This window comes from Megalopta genalis, chromosome 1 (genome assembly GCF_051020955.1).
Source record: "Megalopta genalis isolate 19385.01 chromosome 1, iyMegGena1_principal, whole genome shotgun sequence".
Taxonomy (NCBI): domain Eukaryota; kingdom Metazoa; phylum Arthropoda; class Insecta; order Hymenoptera; family Halictidae; genus Megalopta; species Megalopta genalis.
Window position 1 is genome coordinate 17,847,976 of NC_135013.1, and position 22,220 is coordinate 17,870,195.

The following is a 22,220-nucleotide window of genomic DNA, read 5'->3' on the forward strand; positions in this document are numbered from 1 at the left end:
GCCAGTTTCATGTGTACCATACTCCAGTTTCATGTGTATACACTGTAACCTTCGTCCTGTATGTTCATGGCATAAAAACATTAGCTTGACAATATTGCGGCCTAAAAAACTAAATCAAGATCAAAAGAATCCACTGTGTCGATATCATATACAAAAAACAAATGACAATTAATTACTCTTCGAAGTTTGGGTAAAGGATTGCACTTCCTAGCGAGGAGATAAAAGTAGAGGACACAGTTATCGACGAGATGAGAAGGTTCGATGAAGTGCGCGAATGTCAGACTTCATGAGAATTATCCAGATATGTATTTGGTAATGTAGGACTTCGATGGTAAGGTAAACATTGATGGTGCCGATTTTGACGCCGAAATTGATGATGCCGTAGAATCCAAACAGTTTTATTGCCATTGGATGATATTTTTGGTAGAAAGTCCGACATTCGCGCACTGCATTGAACCTTTCTCTTTCGAACGATATCATTAAACTGCTGAAAAGATGCTGATATAAAGTAGTTAAGTATCACTCCGTGAACCCACGTTTTCGTCTCATCTCGTCGGTAACTGCGTCCTCTACCTTTATCTCCTCGCTCGGGAGTCTTGGCCCCTAAGTGTTATGTTAACTAAATATATCTTACGTTGTCGTTGTTTGGTTTTCTTATACAATATCGATGTATTTTTAGGCTATGTGGATCTAAGTTCGTACATAGTAATGCCTTTATGGTGTTATATGCAAATATTCGTGAATCATGGATATCATCGAAGGTGACATTGGAATGGCTGGGGGTTTTATGTTCTAGACAAAAAAATCTCCGAATTTATGAAACTCTTGGGCGATTTAAAAGTCTGCGATTTAAAGCGGTCTCTTCTGAAGGATGATAGTCGAGTGTAGAACCAGTTACTGTGGTAGTATTGGGACGTTATTTTTCAGACATTCTCTTAGAATGAGCGTTAAAAATATCTATTTAAGTTTATTTAATTTAAGTTTATACTCGTGATTGAAACAATAATTTCGAATGCTTTGTTAGTGAGCGTGTACATATATGTATTATTTTGACACCTGTTACTCGAAAGATTGATTCGTTCTTACTGCTTTATGAAATCCTTAAAAATTCAGATTATTCTAGTCTTAACAAGAAGTGACCAAACTTTGACATTCTTTAGAACTGCCTTTAGATTTTTTCGCTTTGTAAAGCTCCATTTGTTGGCAATTATTCAACAGTTTAACCTTTTAGGTACGGCTGAATTCTGCGCGAGGCTATTTCTCTGGACGGCAGAGTCTGATGTGTACTGTACGGAGTCTGATACTGTATATACAGGGTGTCCCAAAAATGTCTCGCAATCCGAAAGTGGCGGGTTCCTCAGGCCATTCAAAGCAACTTTTTCCTTTACAAAAATTTTCTCCGAGTCACCGTTAACGAGTTATTAACGAAAAACAGTGACCAATGAGAGGCCAGCTCAGCTGGCGCGAGGCGATCGAGCCAATGAGCGGAACTGGGCTTCGTGCGCTGGTTGGCTGGGCCGCCTCGCGTCAGCCGTACTCGATTCTTATTGGTCACTATTTTTCGTTAATAATTCGTTAACGGTGCCTCGGAGAACATTTTTGTAAAGGAAGAAATTGCTTCAAAGGATCCGAGGAACCCGCCATTTCCGGATTGCGAGACATTTTTGGGACACCCTGTAGACTGTTGTAAATCGATGCGAAGACAAAAGAAGTGTGAAACAATGCATATGAAGACGATTATTTGGTTCAAACGATGAGCGTGTGAGCTACTAGAGCAAGCCACTACAGTGGTGCGTCGTGCCTAAAAGGTTAATTCTTTGGATACAAACTGTGATCAAAATTTTAGTTAATACGATTGTTCCATTTTTCTAAAGTATTCTACAACAGTTACTCCTAATACTACGTATGTATCTTTACAGATTGATTCCGATAAAGAAAAGGATTTAGGATATTTTAATGTGTTTCACCGTTGAAGCGGAAAAAAATGGTTAAATCGAAAGACTTGATTTTGTCATCAAAAATTCGTCGATTGGTTATCACTGGTTATCACATTCAATTTTCATAAATTGGTCCATAACAATATACATATACAGCAACCATCACGTCATATAATTAATTTTCGTGTGCTAGAGAAAATTGTTTTCAGTAGCCTCACGCCTTGTTTCTTATCTTTACACGCTCCTGCGGAGGAATTCGCAAACGTTCCGGGAGAACGTATAAAAGTTGTACAAAACATTTCAGCGATTCCCGATGTCGTATCAATTTCATTTTAACAACAGGCTGGCGTGTCGTACGCAGACGAATGTGTAAAGTAAATAAAAATTGCAAAGCAGCTGGCACGTTTCCAAGATAGACTGCAGGAACGTTCTGCGTGGCCCGCCTGACTCTATTCCACGATGAATTTGCATGCGACAAAGAATTAAACGAAGAGGCGAAGCTGTTTCAGTTAAACAACCCACGTTAGCGCGTTCGCATTTTTGCGTTCAAGGAAAAAACGAAAAACAGCTACATAAAAAGGGAAAGCTAGAAAAAAGCTACACCTAATTCTCGTTTTGCACACATTGACAAATGCAGAATTTCATTGAAACCTGGTCGACGATCAAAGTAGCATGTGAATTTAGAAATAAACCTGTTTATTGCGCGATTTTAGCGACAAAATGTCGGATGCTGTGCTGCAAGAACGCAAAGAATTTCCAAGAAAGAACGTCGGCTAGTAAATAATATAGTATTATATATAATATTATATATAGTATTTATATATATAGTATATTTATTATATATATATATATATATATATACTATATTACTATACTATATTATATACATATTATATATATACTATATTATTATACTATATTATATATAGTATATATATAGTATTTCCGTCGAATATAGATATTCTCCGGGCTAAACGATCAAAATTGAAGACGAACAGAATCGCTTCTCCTGTCACCGACGCTATCGGGGTTTTCTGATGTCAACTCGCTATGCAACAAGCGCATCAAATCTACAGTTACGCACAATCACTTACCGATACTTACATTATCGATAGATAACATGGAAACGCACGAGCAAACGTGACTTATAACTGAATTCTATAAACGACGATAACGCGTGACGGGGGACACGAAAAACGTACGCATTACGGTCGAGATACGATATAAGAGACATACCACGGAAAGGTTGACAAATGTGCTGCCGATTTCGAGCAGCGACGAGAGAGAGAGAGAGAGAAGAGGAAGCATCCCCGTTCGCGGCTGTCCGTGTCCGATTAGTGATCGCTAATAAAGGGTGTATACAGGGTGTCCCACAATTATTTTAACAGCCGAAAATGAGGGGTAGCTGAGGTCATTTGAAGTAACTTTTTCCTTTGCGAAAATGCAATCCGCGGCTTTGTTTACGAGTTATTAACGAAAAACACTGGCCAATGAGAGGTGACGGTGCGAGAGAGAGGGTCCGCGAGAGAGTCCGCAGCACGAGGCTTTGACAGAAGGTCGGGACGGACTCGAGCCGCGTTCGAAGTATTGAACAAGTCACGAAGCGAGAACTTTCCGGATTTTTTTAACTACATAACAGTGATATTTTTAAGAAAAACGCTGTTCACCTTTACTTTAGAACGTCTGAAGAATATTCACTAATTTTTCGGACTCGAAATAATATGTAGTTTAACCGTGACAGTCGTTTTAATTTTCTGGTGTGCATGACACCTTATGTGTACCATATGAAATTTTTATGCAAGGTGTACAGTGAAGATTAACAAAGTTCGTAAATGATATTTTAATTTAAATAATTCCGTGTACGAACAGAATTCAACGAATGATTCGCAAAGCTGATTTAATAATAAATAATCGCGTTAAGGTACGTAAAGGATTTGTTTTTTAGAGAAATATGAAAAATATTATCGATAAGAAACTCACCCATTTAGTTGAGGATGCATTTGCTGACTCGTACGTACTGACCTCGTACAACGAACAGCTGATCCCAGGTCGATGACCGCAACATTCGAGGGATACTGTCGGTGGAACCTCTGGTATGGTTATTTGCGAAGTTCACTTACACTGCACTGTCACCAAACACTGATCAGTTATTTAATCACTGATAATCCGAATCACTTGTGGATATTAAGAAAGATCACAGACTCGTTCGCGGATAATCGTTTATTCGACACGTTCATTCGGAAGTCGACGTTTCACTGCCGAAAAATTCAGGCCTTGACTGTGGGTCCTTGTTGTTCTTCGTTCGGCCGTCCGAGGAAATGACACTCGATACCATTTTCTTCGCACGGCCATTAATTACGTTCTAAGAGCGCAGGGTGACAGCGGGTCGGACACAGTTTACGTCTCGGCATATCTTGTTTATTTCATTTGGCGGTACCCTGCGCTTCGAAGAAAATAGTATCGGCTGTTATTTCCTCGGACGGCCGAAAGGCGAACGACAAGGGCCCACGGTCGAGGCCTCGATTTTTTGGCAGTGAAACGTCGACTTCCGAACGAACGCGTCGAATAAACGATTATCCGCGAACGAGTCTCAGTGATCTTTCTTAAATATCCACAAGTGATTCGGATTATCAGTGATTAATTAAGTGATCAGTGTTTAGTGACAGTGCAGTGAAAGATCAGCTGTACGTTGTACAAGGTCAGTGCCCTTCGACATCATGAATTTCAGCCAGCAAATGCATCCTAAACTAAATGGGTGAGTTTCTTACTGATAATATTTTTCATATCTCTCTAATAAACAAATCCTTTACGTCCCTTATTTATTATTAAATCAGCTTTGCAAATCATTCGTTAATCTTCACTGTACACCTTGCATAAAAATTTCATATGGTACACACGAGGTGTCATGCACACCAGAAAATTAAAACAGCTGTCACGGTTAAACTTCATATTATTTCGGATCCGGAAAATTAGTAAATATTCTTCAGACGTTCTAAAGTAAAGGTGAACAGCGTTTTTCTTAAAAATATCACTGTTATGTAGTTAAAAAAATCCGGAAAGTTCTCGCTTCGTGACTTGTTCAATACTTCGAACGCAGCTCGAGTCCGTCCCGACCTTCTGTCAAAGCCTCGTGCTGCGGACTCTCTCGCGGACCCTCTCTCTCGCACCGTCACCTCTCATTGGCCAGTGTTTTTCGTTAATAACTCGTAAACAAAGCCGCGGATTGCATTTTCGCAAAGGAAAAAGTTACTTCAAATGACCTCAGCTACCCCTCATTTTCGGCTGTTAAAATAATTGTGGGACACCCTGTATATACGATAAGTTATTCGGCGAGCAAAATTTTTTGTCGAGGCTCTTCGCTCCGATGCTGACCCTGGCAGGAAGGATGCGCGTGAAGCATCATCTTTGGTGATCACACCTCCCAGAAGCTGAGCGGGGAAAGATATTTTATAAAGCACGCCTGCACATATCGGTAATACGTGATTCGATTGTGAACTGCCCGTTAATGGGCGCCGCGAGACGCCCCGTGCTCGTCGTTACACCTATATAAACTACAACAATTCGCCGATGAAGGTTTAGTTAACCGATCGCTCTAATCGCGTGTGCGCGCCGCCGGACTTCGTTATAGTTACCAGTGTCGCGTGGGGCTATGGTATTCCTATGGTGTTCCTAAAGGTGAGCGGAAAATCATTCACTCGATCCGCATCGACAACCCCTCGCGAACACGACAGGAACCGGTTTCGAAAAAATGCTGTACAAATCCCAAATTATAATAATAATTATAATATATATATATTATATATAGTTTATATATAGTATATATATATAGTATAGTATATATTTAATTTATTATTATTATTATTATTATCGTTATATATATTATATATATATAACTATAAACTATATATATATATATATATACTATATGTACTCTCTCTCTCTCTCTCTCTCTATATATATATATATATATATATATATATATATATATATATAGAGAGAGAGAGAGAGAGAGAGAGAGAGAGTATAGAGAGTATATATAGTATATACATATATATAGTTTATAGTTATATATATATATAATATATATGATGATGATAATAATAATAATAATAATAATAATAATAAATTAAATAATAACGTCGAATTCGAATGGTTTCGCGGGAACGTTATCATTTATTGGCTTTGCCGGTTTTCCGTTTTCGTCGCCGGTTCTCGATTTCAACAAAAGCGAAAAGAAGCATTCTGATAATAGCCGACATGCTCGTTAGAATAGAATCGAACGTGAGATCGAAATAAGCGAAACGAAATCGAACGAAATCGTTGTTTGCATCCCCCTCCCCCGCGCGAATTGTTCCAAAATAAGGCGCGTCGCGCGAGCTCAATTCTCGCAGGCCGATCGAATAAGAAACGTCGCAAAATCGGTATATCGTGCCATTGGTTTTCGCCGTTGCCATCTCGAATGAATCGATGATTGAAACTCGTAAATATAATAAATTATTCCATTCACGAGCGTTCCGCGCCCGTAAATTCTCATCTACATGGTAGCTAGAATCCTGGCGAGTAGCATTTTTCACGATGATTTGTTTAGAATTATTGCAACTTGTAGCGTCGGGGGGCAGTCGGGAATGTAAACAAAACGTTGATGTTGTTGTGACGTTATGACGAAAAATCATTAAAAAAAAAAAACAAGAGCTTACCTGGTTCTCGCTGACGCGGTCTGACGTATTCTAAGTGTACTCGTTATGGACTTCGAGCAAATCTTGAGTGGTCTACACGCACATCTGGTGGGAGGAAACGCTTAAAAGGCTGCATCTCCTATGGGCACGACAGAGTTCTGTGTCGCGGCTCTAAACATTTTTTTTCGAAACTGTCTCGGTGCAAAGTGCGAAGGACTTTTTCGGTCAGAGACTGTTAACTATGGTTCTCACGGTGCAGCAAATAGTAAGTGACATTGAAGCAAAACGTCGCCGAAACGTTCGAGGCTGTTACCATTTCAAAGAACCGGAATGTTGTTTCGTGTATACGTACTGTTTATTAACCCTTCGTGCTCGAGTGGCGACTTTGTGGCGACGCGAAAAATTGCTCGATAAATTGTCAAATAATAGAAGTCCTCTGTGAGCATACGCGTTCAATTTAATGCTTATCGAATAAAAACAACCGTACCGAATGAAAATATTGTAGGTTGAAAAGAATGTCTACTGTTTGCAGTTGAAATAGTCTCGAGTGTAAAGGATTAAGGGCATTTCGTGTATTCGAATAGGGTGGCCGTAAATAATATGATTATATTGTGTATATAATAATAATATGATTATATATGATTATATATATATGTATATAATAATATGATTATATATGATTATATATATGTATATAATAATATGATTATATATGATTATATATATGTATATAATAATATGATTATATATGATTATATTATGTCATAATATCTACATATTCGGGTAGACTGAAAGGTGTCCGATCACGTTGACACAGTTTATAGTTTATATTGTAGAAATCTATAATGTGCAATAATTTGTCGGTTGAATTATTTCGTTCCTCGGTATCAGCATCGAAGGTATTCTTGGCCAATGAACCTTTGTTGTGGGACATTATTATTCGGTCGGCATGTACGCGTTCGAGTAGCGCGTATCAACAAACCAATTAATAAGGAATCCGGTTGGAATAGTTAATGCGTGTCCCTCGTGGAATTTAGTGGGCTAATGAGACATCATTCTGTCTTACGTCTATCAAAAGGTTAATTGTGTCGCACGAATCGCTCGTCTTCAGTGAAATAACATTACGCTCGATTAGGTGCGATAGTTCTAGATGAAAAGTAAAAAGAATGTTTTGTAGAAACTGCACGTTCGGATTGTGTTTGTTTGTGAAGTGCATTAGCACTACTTCGCGTGTTTATTTCAAGAACATAAGGAGCGTATGATGACCAGACACACTAATTACTGAAAAATGGACTTTTCTGACGAACATGACGATTCAATGATGACAGAATTAACACGCGTTCGCTATTAATTACAAGTGTAAACGAGCGAATTTTCTTTCGTATCTTAAAGGGAATGTTAACGTAAAGATGAATCCGACGAGAGTTAATTAATCGGATAGCGATAACGAATGCGTTAACGACGACGTTATTGGAACAGTCGTCTGAAACCCGTGCGCGTTGCGCGCATTTCACCCTGCCGTTGCGATAGTTATCGTTGTTTTTCTTGCGTGGATGCAGCTTTTAATTATTCCGAGAAATTAATATTACAATATCACTAAAATTTTTATAGAAAAAATCTATTTCGCGAGGACAGCTATCAAGTTAAATGCGTAACGAAAGTTCGATTAGTATTCAGCAAGATTTCCCTTTTATTATGTTCGTTTTTGCGTGAGAAACGTAGAGCAATTAATTCGTCTTATTATCCGAATGCTTCGAATATATTAATTATAAAATTTGTACCCTCGTAAAAGCCTTCCGGAATGTTGCCCACGATATTTATGGTCTATATGAAATTCGAAGAACTTCTGTATTAACCAAAATTATTTTCACGAATTAGTGGGACCAAACGCCAGGTGGGGTGTGGGCATACCTCGTCATTATAGCAAGCATTTATATTCTATACATCCTGAAGAGTTACATTAGGAGCGTCTATTTCGTTTCACGTTTGAGAGGCCCGAAAACTGTGCCAATTTTGGGAAATGCAAATTCCGTGCTCAAAGACAATCGTAAGTAACGAATGGCGCAAATACTTTCTAATAACAGCATTGTCTTTAATAACTTTCCAAAATGCAATAACATCTCCCACGCTATCAGATTATGTCAAGTCGCTTCTAAGCTTGTATGTTTTTTTTTTACAAAACACAGATATTATTCATTATTCTTCGTATCCTTCTTCCGTTTCAAATTATTTCTATAAGTTGCGAAATTTGCATTTTCGGGACAATTTTCTCAATTTTGCTGTTGCCAATTCCTTCATCTTCGCACTTCTGGTAATTACTTTCGTTTAACCGTTGCTAATCCGGCACACAAAGTAGATAAATCTAGCATCGAAGTGAAGTTAAACATTGTTATTTGCGCATGCCATCGTCAAAACAATCCGTATTCCGATTGCGGATATTAATAGATTCTATTCGAAGCTTTCGCGACGAGTTTGACTCGCTATTATAATCCAAGGGATTAAAAACCTCGAAGGACCTTCAAGAGGATATCTCTGATCAGTACAATTTTCACAGATAGCTCTCACACGCTCCTTTCTTTTCACCCATTTCCAGCTTCAGGTACTGTCAAAATTATTTCTCTACGATCGCGTTCACAATATGCTATATTTATACCAAATACGAGATCACGAATGAAATACGAACGGTTGAATTAACTTGAAATAATTAGAATTATAATAATTTAATTAATTAATTCTATACAATAGTATTAATTATAATATATATATATATTGTTATATATATTATTATATTATAATATTATATATATTATTATTATTATATATTATATATATAATATAATATAATATATAATATATAATAGTATTAATTATTAATTATAATAATATAATTAATTAATTTAATTTAATAATTTTATAATTAACTTGAAATAAAACTAAAAATAAAACTGGCTCGATGGTAGAAGCCACAAAGTTATCAAGAAATGGAACGTTTCCGTTTCAGTACTTCACCGATTGGGATACGAGAATCAAACTTATGGTCGCATCGTCAGGATATGGTTGACCGGGCTGCCGTACGTGATGCTGCTGGAGCCGGAAGACATTCAAGTGGTCCTCAGCAGCATGAAGCACACGGAGAAAGTATTTTTCTACAAACTGCTCGACAATTTTCTTGGCAAAGGATTGATCACCAGAGACGTTGCAACATGGCGGACACACCGAAAGTTTCTGCAACCGGCGTTCCACCTTAACATCCTCGAGAAGTTCTCGACCACTTTTGCAGAGTGCGCGGATCATCTGATGAACGAGTTCCTCGATAAAGATAACCAGGAGATTAACATCACCTCGTTTATCAACGATTCTGTGTACGACATTTTAAGCGGTAAGTATTATAGGAACATAAATATCGTCGTCAATCAAATAATTCAGTTATCCACTCTATAAACGCGATCATTGCAATTCGATGTTATAACTGACATAATCCGGATTTATTGCTTAACGTATATCTGTCCCTCGTGACAATTTAATACATTTCTGATTCCGAAAGTAGTAGTACATTATGAAAATTGATTCATCGTTTATAGAGTGTGATTGTTGTGTAAAATACAAATTTTTTCTTTTTCGATAATTTTAGCAGATATATATATAGTAAATATAGTATAGGTACAGTATATAGTTTATGTAGATAGTATTCATATAAAATATATAGTATATAGTTTATATAGATAGTGTTCACATGAAATATTAGTATACAGTTTATATAGATAGTATTCATATGAAATATATAGTATATAGTTTATATATGTAGATAGTATACATATAAAATATATAGTATATAGTTTATGTAGATAATATTCATATAAAATATATAGTATATAGTTTACATAGATAGTGTGTTCATATGAAATATATAGTATATAGTTTATGTAGATAGTATTCATATGAAATATATATATAGTATATAGTATATATAGATACTACACATATAAAATATATAGTATATGTATAGTTTATATAGATGATATACATATATAGCATAGTATATATGTATAGATATACAGTATATACATATATAGTATAGATATAGTATGGATATATACAGTAATTTCTCCCTAATTCGCATTTAGTTTGTATAGAAAAATAGAAGAGAAGATACGATTATTTGAGCCTCGCAGCTCGTTTTTCTAGTCGCCGATTGTCAACAACTATAAAACCAACCTGCGAGGCTCGAATAAATTCCCATATTGTCTATTTCTGTTTACAAGCTGGAGAGAACAATTAGAGAGAATTTACTGTACATCGTCATCTTTAAATGCTTTTAACCTACCTGATATTCTAAATTGCAGCTACTCAGTTTTTCCATAAATTCACAGTCTAACAATTTATCAACAATACATTTCGATCGCGTCTCATCTCGCCACAATTTTTAATTTCTAAAACAGGTTTTATACTTTAATACGTTGATTTACGCTTCGTTCGTTCGCCTTGCAAAGTTTCATTAATACGTCGATTTAACGCTAAGGGACACGGTATATTCGCAAAACGAGGGATGTACAAGGGTTAAATATTAAAACGTAAACGTCTAATGTAAACATTCTGCCAGGTTCTTCGAGAAAGAATTCGGCAACCATTTTTTCGAAATTGTTTCACCGTTCGCACTTTGCCTCTCGAAAGCAAAGATCGTCGTAATATTTGTGCATGATTTTGCGGATCAATGGCGCAGAGGGTATGTGAAATATATTTCCGAAGTTGTCCGTTCTTCGAGTTGTTGAATTGCATGAAAAATGCATACTGCGTATGGATAAGAATGTCAATATTTTTTCTTCCAAAGTCTGGAACTTTCGTACCTCGTTAATAATTATGGCTGGTTGAGAGGGCCGTATCGATACGTCGTACGTCGTCGTAATTGCTGAATATTTAAAAAAAAAAGAAAAAAAAATCATTAATAAATTAGCATTCCATTTATATTTCGTGTAAACGCATCGACGAACACGGCGCATGCTCGAATGTTCAAACAGTTTAATAACGGATACATGTTTACGATTGTTTCTGAATAACATATTATGCTCATTACGCATATTTCGTTAACTTCTCAATAATACACAGACGGCCACTTAGTTTTGTTATTATTGGCCTATGACAAACCTGTTATTCACCGGCACCGACTCTAAAATCGGCTCAGGCTCGGAGTGACCGATACACGCTAACTAACTGTTTCATGGGATCCCACGAATGCCTCGTTTTCAATGTCAATTAGCGTACGTCTCAAAATCAAATGTAAGCCACTTTTACCGAATCGTGCGCCGCTCGGTGCGTTGCTCACGCGTCGGTAACGAAACGGCTAATTTTCGTGTTGGCTTTTATGAACTTTCCAGGCTTGTTTGCGGACGCTGACATCAGTCCAATTGAAATATTGAAGAAGGTGCGAGAGATCCTCAACGAGTTCGGACCAGTTTCTTTTTTCAGGAATAATTTCTAATCAGTTGGAAACATTGTGACAGTGTTTCTAAATTAATTCTAAATTAAATTATTCACACGAATGCGTAATATACTAGATCAGTTTTTATTTGACATTTTTATATTGCGAAAGTGAGACGAGTTCTTATAATTTTTACAAATATATTCATAGCGCTCGGTTCAAATGTGAGAAAAAGTTATACTTCTTTAAAAAGTGTTACAAAACACGTAATCTCTAGTCTAACACGAGTTTAACTAGTTTGACTTGTTAATTTAATCTTGATACTCTGGCCCGAGTATCTGACCACGTATCTCAGACGTGGTTGCAGGGCGAAGGATTAACCAATTAGCAGTGGCGCCTCGCGAGAATAAAAAAAAAAGAATAAAAAATATTGGATCAAAAAGACGGTTTTATTTGATAAAATTAACAATTTTATTACTAATATTTACTTATTCGCTTAATTAATTAGCATATACTACGTACGTGATAAACGAGAAACGCAGGAAAGATTGAATACTTATAAAAGAGAGAGAGAGAGAGAGAGAGAGTTAAAAATTTTAATTGCTGCTGCAACGAGAGATTTCAAATTTCAGCAAAGCAAGGAATGATACATAATGACGCTTTGCACATCGAACACCAATATCGTGAATTATTCACATAATTATTCATATTTTTTATTTGTTTCATTCTGGCCTCGCGTCAAAATATTCTGAATGTCTTGAAATTTGAGAATACGTTTTTGCTTTCACTAAAATTACAATTTAAATAGCCAATGGTCGCTACTTTTTACGCACGACGAGTATAAATAAATACTACAAATAAATAAATATATACTAAATATATACTATATATTAATAATATAATAATAATATAACTACAATAATATATATATATATATATATATATATATATATATATATAATAATATAATAATAATATAACTATATAACTATAACTGTAACTATAACTAATATATATAATATATATATATATATATATAATAATAATATATATAGTATAATATATACTATAATACTATAATATATACTAAATATATAATAAATACTACCACTTCTCCACAACGAGTATACTCGTCAAACGCAGCTAACTGGTGGTTAATGGACGCCACTGCGCATTTGTTGCAAGAAAATATTTCGGTGCTAATACCATGTGTGTACCAGGAATTCAGAATGTTATTAATATTTTGCAGAAACGGTTCTGGGAATAAAACGAGCGAGCCAACGTTCGTGCGATGCAACTATGGACGATCTCCCTTTCAGAAAGTAAGAATTAAGATACATGTCTTTATCGATCTTGATCTTTGTTAACGTTGCAATAAGAAGAATCGAACTTATATTATAATTAACATAAATAATATACGCATCTCTCGCGATGACACTACTATCCTTGGTAGAAAAATATTCGATCAAAATGATGAATATGCTGTTTTTTTTTAAACTGTTGTTTCGTTAAATTGTAACAGATAGCTGAAATACCACGGTGACCGGTTCTGTGAATCATCCTGTGTATTTCGATACTTAATGATTTTATCGAACGATATCATAAATTATGCTAATTTGTGTCCAAAATCGTAGCTACCGCTGAAATAACGGGTTTAGAAATGGTATAAATACAACAATATTCATTAGAAAGGTCAATAGTCTCTTAACGATCGCTTTAAGGCGTCGAAGGCAGTTTAGTTATTTAAATCTTGGGCAGGTATTAATAACGCCGCATATTTCGCAAGGATACGCTTCGACGTTGGAATATGGGAAGGATACGCGTTCCCACATTCTTGTCATTCCACTTACCATATATTCTTTACCACGCGTTGTGGTAGAAAAGAAAAAAGACTTTCGGTTTCTTTAATTTTATCACCGGGATTAATATGAGCAGCAGCATTCACGGAACATTTTGACGCCTCATAAACAGCTCTTTTGTCGACGAAAATGTTAATGTACTACAGAGCAGGCATGCATAAGTAATATACGAGGACGTATAATTCAGTTATTTTAAGGTATTGTTCGCCTAAAAATAATACAAAGCAAATATAGCGCAGATATTAGCTTAGAGATATTAAATTTAAAATATAAATAAAAATGAACTAGATAATTCCTTGGTCTTGAAACATCGAGATTGAAGATGACAGTTATGATATTTGAAAAATATATGATATTATTAATAGTAATTATATTATTATATTATTAATATTTTGAAAAATATATAATTACATTATTAATATTAATTATATTATTAGTATTAATTACATTATTATATTATTAATATTTTGAAAAATATATAATTATATTATTAATATTAATTATATTATTATATTATTAATATTTTGAAAAATATATAATTATATTATTACATTATTAATATTTTGAAAAATATATAATGATAAAACTCGTAAATATAATTTGGCAATTATTCGGGATAGAGTTCTCAATGCCGATTTCAATGACCTTGAAATATGTTGTCGAGGTTATTATTCTGAACAGCTTTTTCCTACAGTTACTCGCAAAATTGAGCGTACACTTTTTAAAACGCAATAACTTTTTTTTTTAAGCTGGACCGAGTGACTTGAATTTTTTAAAATGATAGATTTGCACGGCTTTACGGAATACAGTAATTTCTACCTAATTCGCGCTGAGATTGCGCACAAAAATGGACAATTTTGGTAGACGAGATACGATTATTCGAGCCTTGCAGCTCGCTTTTATGGGCACTGACAATCGGTGACTATAAAGACGAGCCGCAAGGTTATGTCAAGGCTATGTCAAGCATTCCGGAAACATTTTGGTGCCTCACAAACTAGTTTTCAGGCGACGAAAATAATAATGTACTGTGGCAGGCATGCATAAGTAATATACGAGAAAGTATAATTCAGTTATTTTAAGGTATTGTTTGCCTAAATAATATAAAGAAAATATAGTGCAGATACTTACGAAAACAACATTGTTCGTTTTTTGATTGCAGAATTTATGTGTTTACGAAAAGAATGTGAGAATATGGTGATATTATTGTCAAATAATCTGCAAAAAATGAACTAGATAAGTCCTTGGTCTTGCAATATATAATATATAATATATAATATATAATATATAATATATAATATATGATATATAATATATAATATATAATATATGATATATAATATATAATATATAATATATAATATATAATATATAATATATAATATATAATATATAATATATAATATATAATATATAATATATAATATATAATATATATAATATAATGATAAAACTCGTAAATAAAAGGGGCAATTATTCGAGGAGTTCTTAACGCCGTTTTCAATGACTTTGAAATATGTTGTCAAGATCATTATTCTGAACATTTTTCTACAGTTACTCGCAAAATTGAGCCTACCCCTTTTAAAACGCAATAACATTTTTTAAAACTGGACCGAGTGTTTTGAATCTTTTTTAAATGATAGAGGGACTAATTTACTAGACATTGACTAAAATGCCTTTCTTTAATTTTGCTATTACTTGGGTCGACAAAAAAATAAAAATAAAAATCTCTGGTTTTTTAACTTTTTTATTTGAGCCTATAACGGAAATTTAAAAAGTGCTGAAAATTTGATCGCAATTGGTTAACCCAGAGTATCGCGATACAGGCGTTGAAAGATTTAAAAATTCTTCGAGTTTTTGGTCAAAATCGTGATGAAATTGTGATTTTTACCATATTTAATTTGTTGTAACTCATAACATGTAGGGGAAAATATTTCTGCCATTATTTTGAATAATCCTTTTATACGGGGTTGTAAAAATCAACCCCGGCGACGAAGTAAAAATTCGGCCATACAACTGGATATACTGTTCTTTTCGTATGTTACTCCGTATGTAAACAATGCCAAAACTGTGTTATTGGAACTATAAGATACCAGAAACTAATAACATTAAAATCTTGAATGTATTAGTTTCTCGAATATCTCGGAAACTAAAGGCGTCCGGCGGCAATATATGAGCCGTTTATTTTGAAAGTGGCATAAGTCACTTTGTTTTTAAGTCGATATATTAACTTTAAATAAGTTAATAATAATTTTAACTTTTTATATATACCAACTTTCGAGAATATTTACTTTTATTTGTTATTTCAGGATACTGATATTTTTCTCGGTATAAATAATTTCGTATAAACATTAAAAAAATCACCACTTTTCATTACGGTAAAGTGACTTATGCCACTTTCAAAATAAACGGCTCATATGTACATAGAAAAAAGTTGTTCAGAATGATAATCTTGATAGCATATTTCAAGGTCATTGAAGTCAATGTTGAGAGGACCCTAATCCGAATAATTACCTTTTTCTGTGAAAGATTCTCTTGATATGTGTCAAGTTTTATCATTCTGTGTATGTATTTCATTTTCCAAAAATTATTTTCCACAACAAATGTACGAATAACTATAATAATAGATTCTCGATTTGCCTGATCGAATACTTTTTGCCAAAGATGTATGAGATCTGCATATTAAAAAATAATGTCTTCATCCTGTATACACACTCTTATTATTTACTTGAGGAGACGCTTTACAACGAAGTGGCATTAAAAATTTTAAAAAGTTTGAAAAACTAGATTAGCGATACAATTTTTATAGGAACACATTGCAGTTGGGCAAAAAACAATTTCTCTCGAAGTATGAACGAAATTCGAACGAAATTCTCACGGAGTAAATTCATTAGCGTAACAAAGATTTACATATTCCTTTACGGAATACAGTAATTTCTCCCTAATTCGCGCTGAGATTGCGCAGAAAAATGGACAATTTGGGAAAAGAAGATACGATTATACGATTATACGTCTCGTCTTGTTGGCAATCGGTAACTATAAAAACGTGCCGCAAGGCTCGAATAATCGTATCTCCTCTCTCCAAATTGTCCATTTTAGTGCGCAATCTTGGCGCGAATTAGGGAAAAATTACTGTGGCACGTTGTTGGACTGTTCGTAGAATACAAGTGTACGTTTCTCTCTCAGGGGGCAAATCATGTTCCTTTATCGTCTGGTGAGGCCGTGGCTGTTGATCGAGTGGATTTATCGACTTACGAAGTACGGCAGACAGGAAGAGAAGCAACGAAGGGATCTCTTCGACGCGTGCTACCGGATGATGAAGGAGATGCGCGATCGAATACGAGGCAAGGACAGCGAATTTGACGACGAGTCGAAGATGGCTAGGAGGATCTCGTTACTAGAGTACATGGTAGAGATGAACGAGAGAAATCCTTGTTTCAACGACGAGGACATCGTCGAGGAATGTTGCACGTTCATGCTGGCCGGACAGGACTCGGTCGGCACCGCAACGGCGATGACGATGTTCCTTTTAGCAAATCACCCCGAATGGCAAGAGAAATGCATCCAAGAGATGGATGAAGTTTTCGGGAGGGACTCGAGAATGCCGACGATGAAAGACCTGAAAGAGATGAAGTGCCTGGAAATGTGCATCAAAGAGTCCCTCAGACTGTATCCGAGTGTGCCAATCATAGCAAGGACATTGGGCGAAGACGTGAAAATAGGTATGTCGAAATATTTCGCTTGCACGTTTATTGGTAAATATAACAAGATCAAAGGTCGTTGTACGTAGAACTTCTGTTAATTTCGGGAAAATTAATACCATTTATACACGTACGTATTTTTAAAATTAATTATTAGAACTTTAATATTAATTATTAGAACATTAGAAACTTGTTCATTCACTGTGAGTGTAAATATTCCACAAATTAATTACTTCAATAATTTAAGGTCATTTAAGGTCATTTTTCAACATAACAAGATCAAAGGTCATAGTATGTAGAAGTTCTGTTAATTTCGGGAAGATTAATACCATTAATACGTGTACATAGATTTTTAAAATTAATTATTAGAACTTTATTATTAATTATTAGAACATTAGAAACTTGTTCATTCACTGTGAGTGTAAATATTCAACAAATTAACTACTTCAATGATTTAAGGTCATTTAAGGTCATTTTTCAACATAACAAGATCAAAGGTCATTGTATGTAGAACTTCTGTTAATTTCGGGACAATTAATACCATTAATACGTACATAGATTTTTTAAATTAATTATTAGAACTTTATTATTAATTATTATTATTCGCTGTGAGTGTAAATATTCAACAAATTAATTTCTTCAATGATTTAAGGTTTCGTTATTTTTGATCTTTGGAAGAAGTAAAAGTCTATTTTTATAATGAATTTAGATATGATGGATAGATGGAGCAAAAACAAACGTTTGTTGCTTTTCATATATACGTAATAAATAAAATGATAGATATTAGAATAGATATTAATCATAAATAACAACTAGTGATCTGAGTATTCGTCACACTTTCAAACCACGCCACAACTTTTTCAGGTGTGAGTTATATTAAGTTAAGGACTAATCTCATTTAACAAGATAACTGTAGCAAATGTGTTAGATCAATTGATTTTTTTGATAGAAGCTTTAATATCTTTACCAAGTTTAATAATAATAATAAATTGCTTGCAATTGTCATTACATATCTGTTATCAATTGATGAACAGAACGGTGATTTAATCAATTCCACCACAATTGTCGATACACCAATGCGATAATAATGTTTACAATCGTTTAATGTTCATTGGAAATATTTAGGAAAATACGTGATACCAGCGGGCTGCAGCGTTATTATGTCGCCATACAGCACACATCGGTTGCCGCATCATTTTTCGGATCCTGAACAATTCAAACCTGAACGCTTTAGTTTAGATAGTTCCGAAAAAAGGCATCCATACGCTTACTTGCCTTTCAGCGCTGGACCTAGAAATTGCATCGGTAAAGTTCCTTTTAACAAAGCATCTTGGAGATATTAATATTAAATAATAGATCTTTATTCAAACTTAATACAAATTTATCCTAAAAACCTCTCGCTTCATTTATAGCACTGTGCTTTTGATTTTTTGAATAAGTGCATTATTGATAAGATAATGTTATCGCAAATAAGAAACTAAAGCAAATAGCAAGATCGATATTTTATTCGGACAATTGCTTGAATAAAAAAAGGAAAGCCTCGTTTTGATAACATGTAATTTTGTTCCGCGAATAATACTAGTACATAATTATTTGTAATGTAATTATTAGACTGTAATTTATGTGAATATTAATGTATTAATATTAATAATATAAATAATATAATATAATATAATATTATTAATATATAATTTTAATAATATAAATAATATAATATAATATAATATTATTAATATATAATATTAATAATATTAATAATATATAAATAATTAATGTATTAATATGCCGATTGATTTTCAGGCTACAAATTTGCGATGCTAGAAATGAAATCCATGATCAGCGCGGTCCTTCGAAAGTGCCGATTACAATCGATCCCTGGTAAGGAGGAGGTGAAGCCGAAATTTCGAATGACCATCAGAGCGCAAGGTGGGCTCTGGGTGAAAATTGTGGCACGCAGTCAGAAATTAAAGACGCCTGCAGTTAATTGATCGAATGCTTTCTGACCGCTAGTTTGTAATATATGTATTCTCTTCATGCTTCCACTATTTGTAGGAACGACCGGTGAACTCTAAATTATTTAATCCTTTACTAAGTAGGCTGTATTTTGAAAATTTCAGTACGCTACAGCTACTGAACAATACCATGTAATATTTCCCTCGATAGTTCCTCGCTTAACAAAACATCGGACAAACATTTTGTAACCTAGATACTAAGTCATCTTGGTTGTGGATGTGACTGACTATGAGTACGTAAGTGAGAATATGTATGTACAAATTTAAATGAATTATTTAATAAGGTGCAAAGAATGAAGAATGGTTTGCGTATAATTTGGAAATTGGATATAGCTAATTGAGCCGTTTATTTTGAAAGTGGCCTAAGTCACTTTACCGTAATGAAAAGTGGTGATTTTTTTAATGTTTATACGAAATTATTTATACTGAGAAAAATATTAGTATCCTGAGATAAATAAATAAATAATAAATAAATAAAATAATAAATATAAATAAATAAATAATAAATAAAAATAATAAATAAATAATAAATAAAAATAATAAATAAATAATAAATAAAAATAATAAATAAATAATAAATAAAAATAATAAATAAATAATAAATAAAAATAATAGATAAATCAGTATCTTCTGGAAAGTTAGCATCCATATTTTTAAACGTGTTAAAACGCAAACCCTTAAAATTTAAGGGTTTATTTTTAATATATCGACTTATATGCCACTTTCAAAATGAACGGCTCAATTGTCACTCCATTCTGAAAAAGATAATTTAACGATGGTTTTAAAAATTAGTGTAATTATAAAAGTTGTCGTATGAAAGTGACGGATTAGAAATTCATTTCCGAAGGTGTTTTAAATGAAATGAGAACGTAAAATATATGTCGATGGTAAATATATGTCATATAAATTAATGTAGAGGTACCTTATAAATGATTGATGTTGCTGGGACCAGTTAGGATGAACCAAGGCCAAGAGTAAAAGCTTCACCGTTACGTCTGATTTCGGGAATTCTTTCACGTGGCCTAAGGTGATTAAGTATGCTGGTCCATCTTGATAAATATTTACTTAACCGCATTGACCATGAAGGGATACACTTAAAGGCTTGCGTAAATTATTGACTAGTGATTAAACAAGGTATCAAGTAATTTGCTTACGTAATCACGCCGACAAATCATTATTTAACTGCACGCTTCGCCGATTATGAAGTATCATGAATAATGAACAGAATTTATGACATTGCACTGAAGTTTAAAATCCTTTTCCTGCATGTATTGAGCCTTATTTTGCCTACAATAAGCTATGTTAGACTATTTGTTATTAAATAGATCTATATTAAACATTTGTTTGAAGACATTAAATCTAAATATAAATAAATAAATAAATTTATATATATAATATATTTATAAATAATATTAATATAATATATAATATATATATATTAATATTAATATTAATATTAATAATATTAATATATTTATAAATAAATTATTTATATTTATCAAACATTATTTTTATATTATATTATTGGTAATGCTATAACATAATGTTTAACATTTAAACTGTCGAATCAGTGAAAATGACTGATTTTAGATTTTTCATTTTGCAATTACAGAAATTATGAGCACATATCATAGTAATAATATTTTACAAAAAAAGAAGTTTATTCTGCTCATTTCTTAGAAATATTGTAAGTAAGTTCCTTGGTACTTTTAGTGTTAATATTTCAATTTATTATAAATGACTACTAAGTAATATTAATTTGTTTAAATTGTAAAAACCTTTTTGCATTCTTGATCTAAAAATCACAAATGTTTCGTTGATTTGTGTGTATTGTGATGAAGTTTGAAAATAGATATTTAGATTGATATTCTCAAAGAGCTTAAAAACTTAACAATTCAGTGCACTCGCAAATATTTTTGAAAATACTTCTAAATATCACATTTTCAAGGAAACAGTCATTTACATTGTACATATTCTGTAATCACGAAAAAATTATTCTACAAATGACTTCTATTTCTAATAAGACAAAGTATGTTAAATAAATAAGAAATACAATTTTACGTAGAATTGTTCGGTAACCACATGATTGTAGTTATTCTCTAACAAAATATAGACTAGTGTATGTAAATACAATAAAACCACAAATTTAAGAAAACAATTGAAGCCTGTATTAGATTTTTAATTTGATAAAATTATAAATAGTTAAAAAAATATTGTTGTGATAGAATGTAATAACTTGAAAAGGTGGATGAATATGGACATGATTCTTATATAATTTTGTAGAAATAAAAGTGCTGAAAATATTCAATCCTATTTGAATGCGGAACTCTTTGGGACTTAGAAGATATACTTTGTCAGTTGTAAAGAATTTTATAAATTTTATGTATATCATTAAGCCTTATTTTTTAACCACTTACTGGTATGGCTGGATTAACAAATGGTCGCCGTTTCAAGACGTTCCTAAATACGCTGCACTGTATGATTAAAAATCCTAATGGACGAAAAGTACAAATCGAATATCGCGCCACGTCCTTTTTCTAAAGCAACTGCGCGGACCTGAATGCGCATTAAAATAGTGGGATTTTTATTTGCTTAATATGGTGCAGCATTTTATTTGCTTAA

At 33.5% G+C, this 22,220-nt stretch overlaps 1 protein-coding gene across 5 annotated transcripts; it reads left to right on the forward strand.

The window, feature by feature from the left end:
- Window positions 1-5,258: 5,258 nt before the first annotated feature.
- On the forward strand, window positions 5,259-21,989 carry Cyp4aa1 (Probable cytochrome P450 4aa1). Of its 5 annotated transcripts, none has more exons than XM_033474499.2 (8): window positions 5,259-5,612; window positions 8,492-8,660; window positions 9,168-9,212; window positions 9,615-9,992; window positions 13,279-13,351; window positions 17,072-17,607; window positions 18,712-18,891; window positions 19,387-21,989. In XM_033474499.2, the coding sequence occupies exons 1-8, from the start codon at window positions 5,598-5,600 to the stop codon at window positions 19,572-19,574; spliced, it is 1,584 nt and encodes a 527-aa protein (XP_033330390.1). In that variant the 5' UTR covers window positions 5,259-5,597; the 3' UTR covers window positions 19,575-21,989. The 5 variants fall into 5 exon arrangements, with proteins under 5 accessions (XP_033330390.1, XP_076378974.1, XP_076378970.1 ...); XM_033474489.2 differs by lacking the exon at window positions 5,259-5,612 and adding an exon at window positions 6,765-6,878; XM_033474509.2 differs by lacking the exons at window positions 5,259-5,612; window positions 9,168-9,212 and adding an exon at window positions 6,765-6,878.
- Window positions 21,990-22,220: the final 231 nt, after the last annotated feature.

Bases quoted from the DNA above. Each gene is read 5' to 3' on its own strand.
- Cyp4aa1 (XM_033474489.2), top strand. From the start codon at position 6,855: ATGGTTCTCACGGTGCAGCAAATA. The intron at 8,661-9,167 runs GTAAGTAACGAA...CAATTTTCACAG, and splicing joins TTCCGTGCTCAAAGACAATC to ATAGCTCTCACACGCTCCTT. The intron at 17,608-18,711 runs GTATGTCGAAAT...GGAAATATTTAG, and splicing joins GGGCGAAGACGTGAAAATAG to GAAAATACGTGATACCAGCG.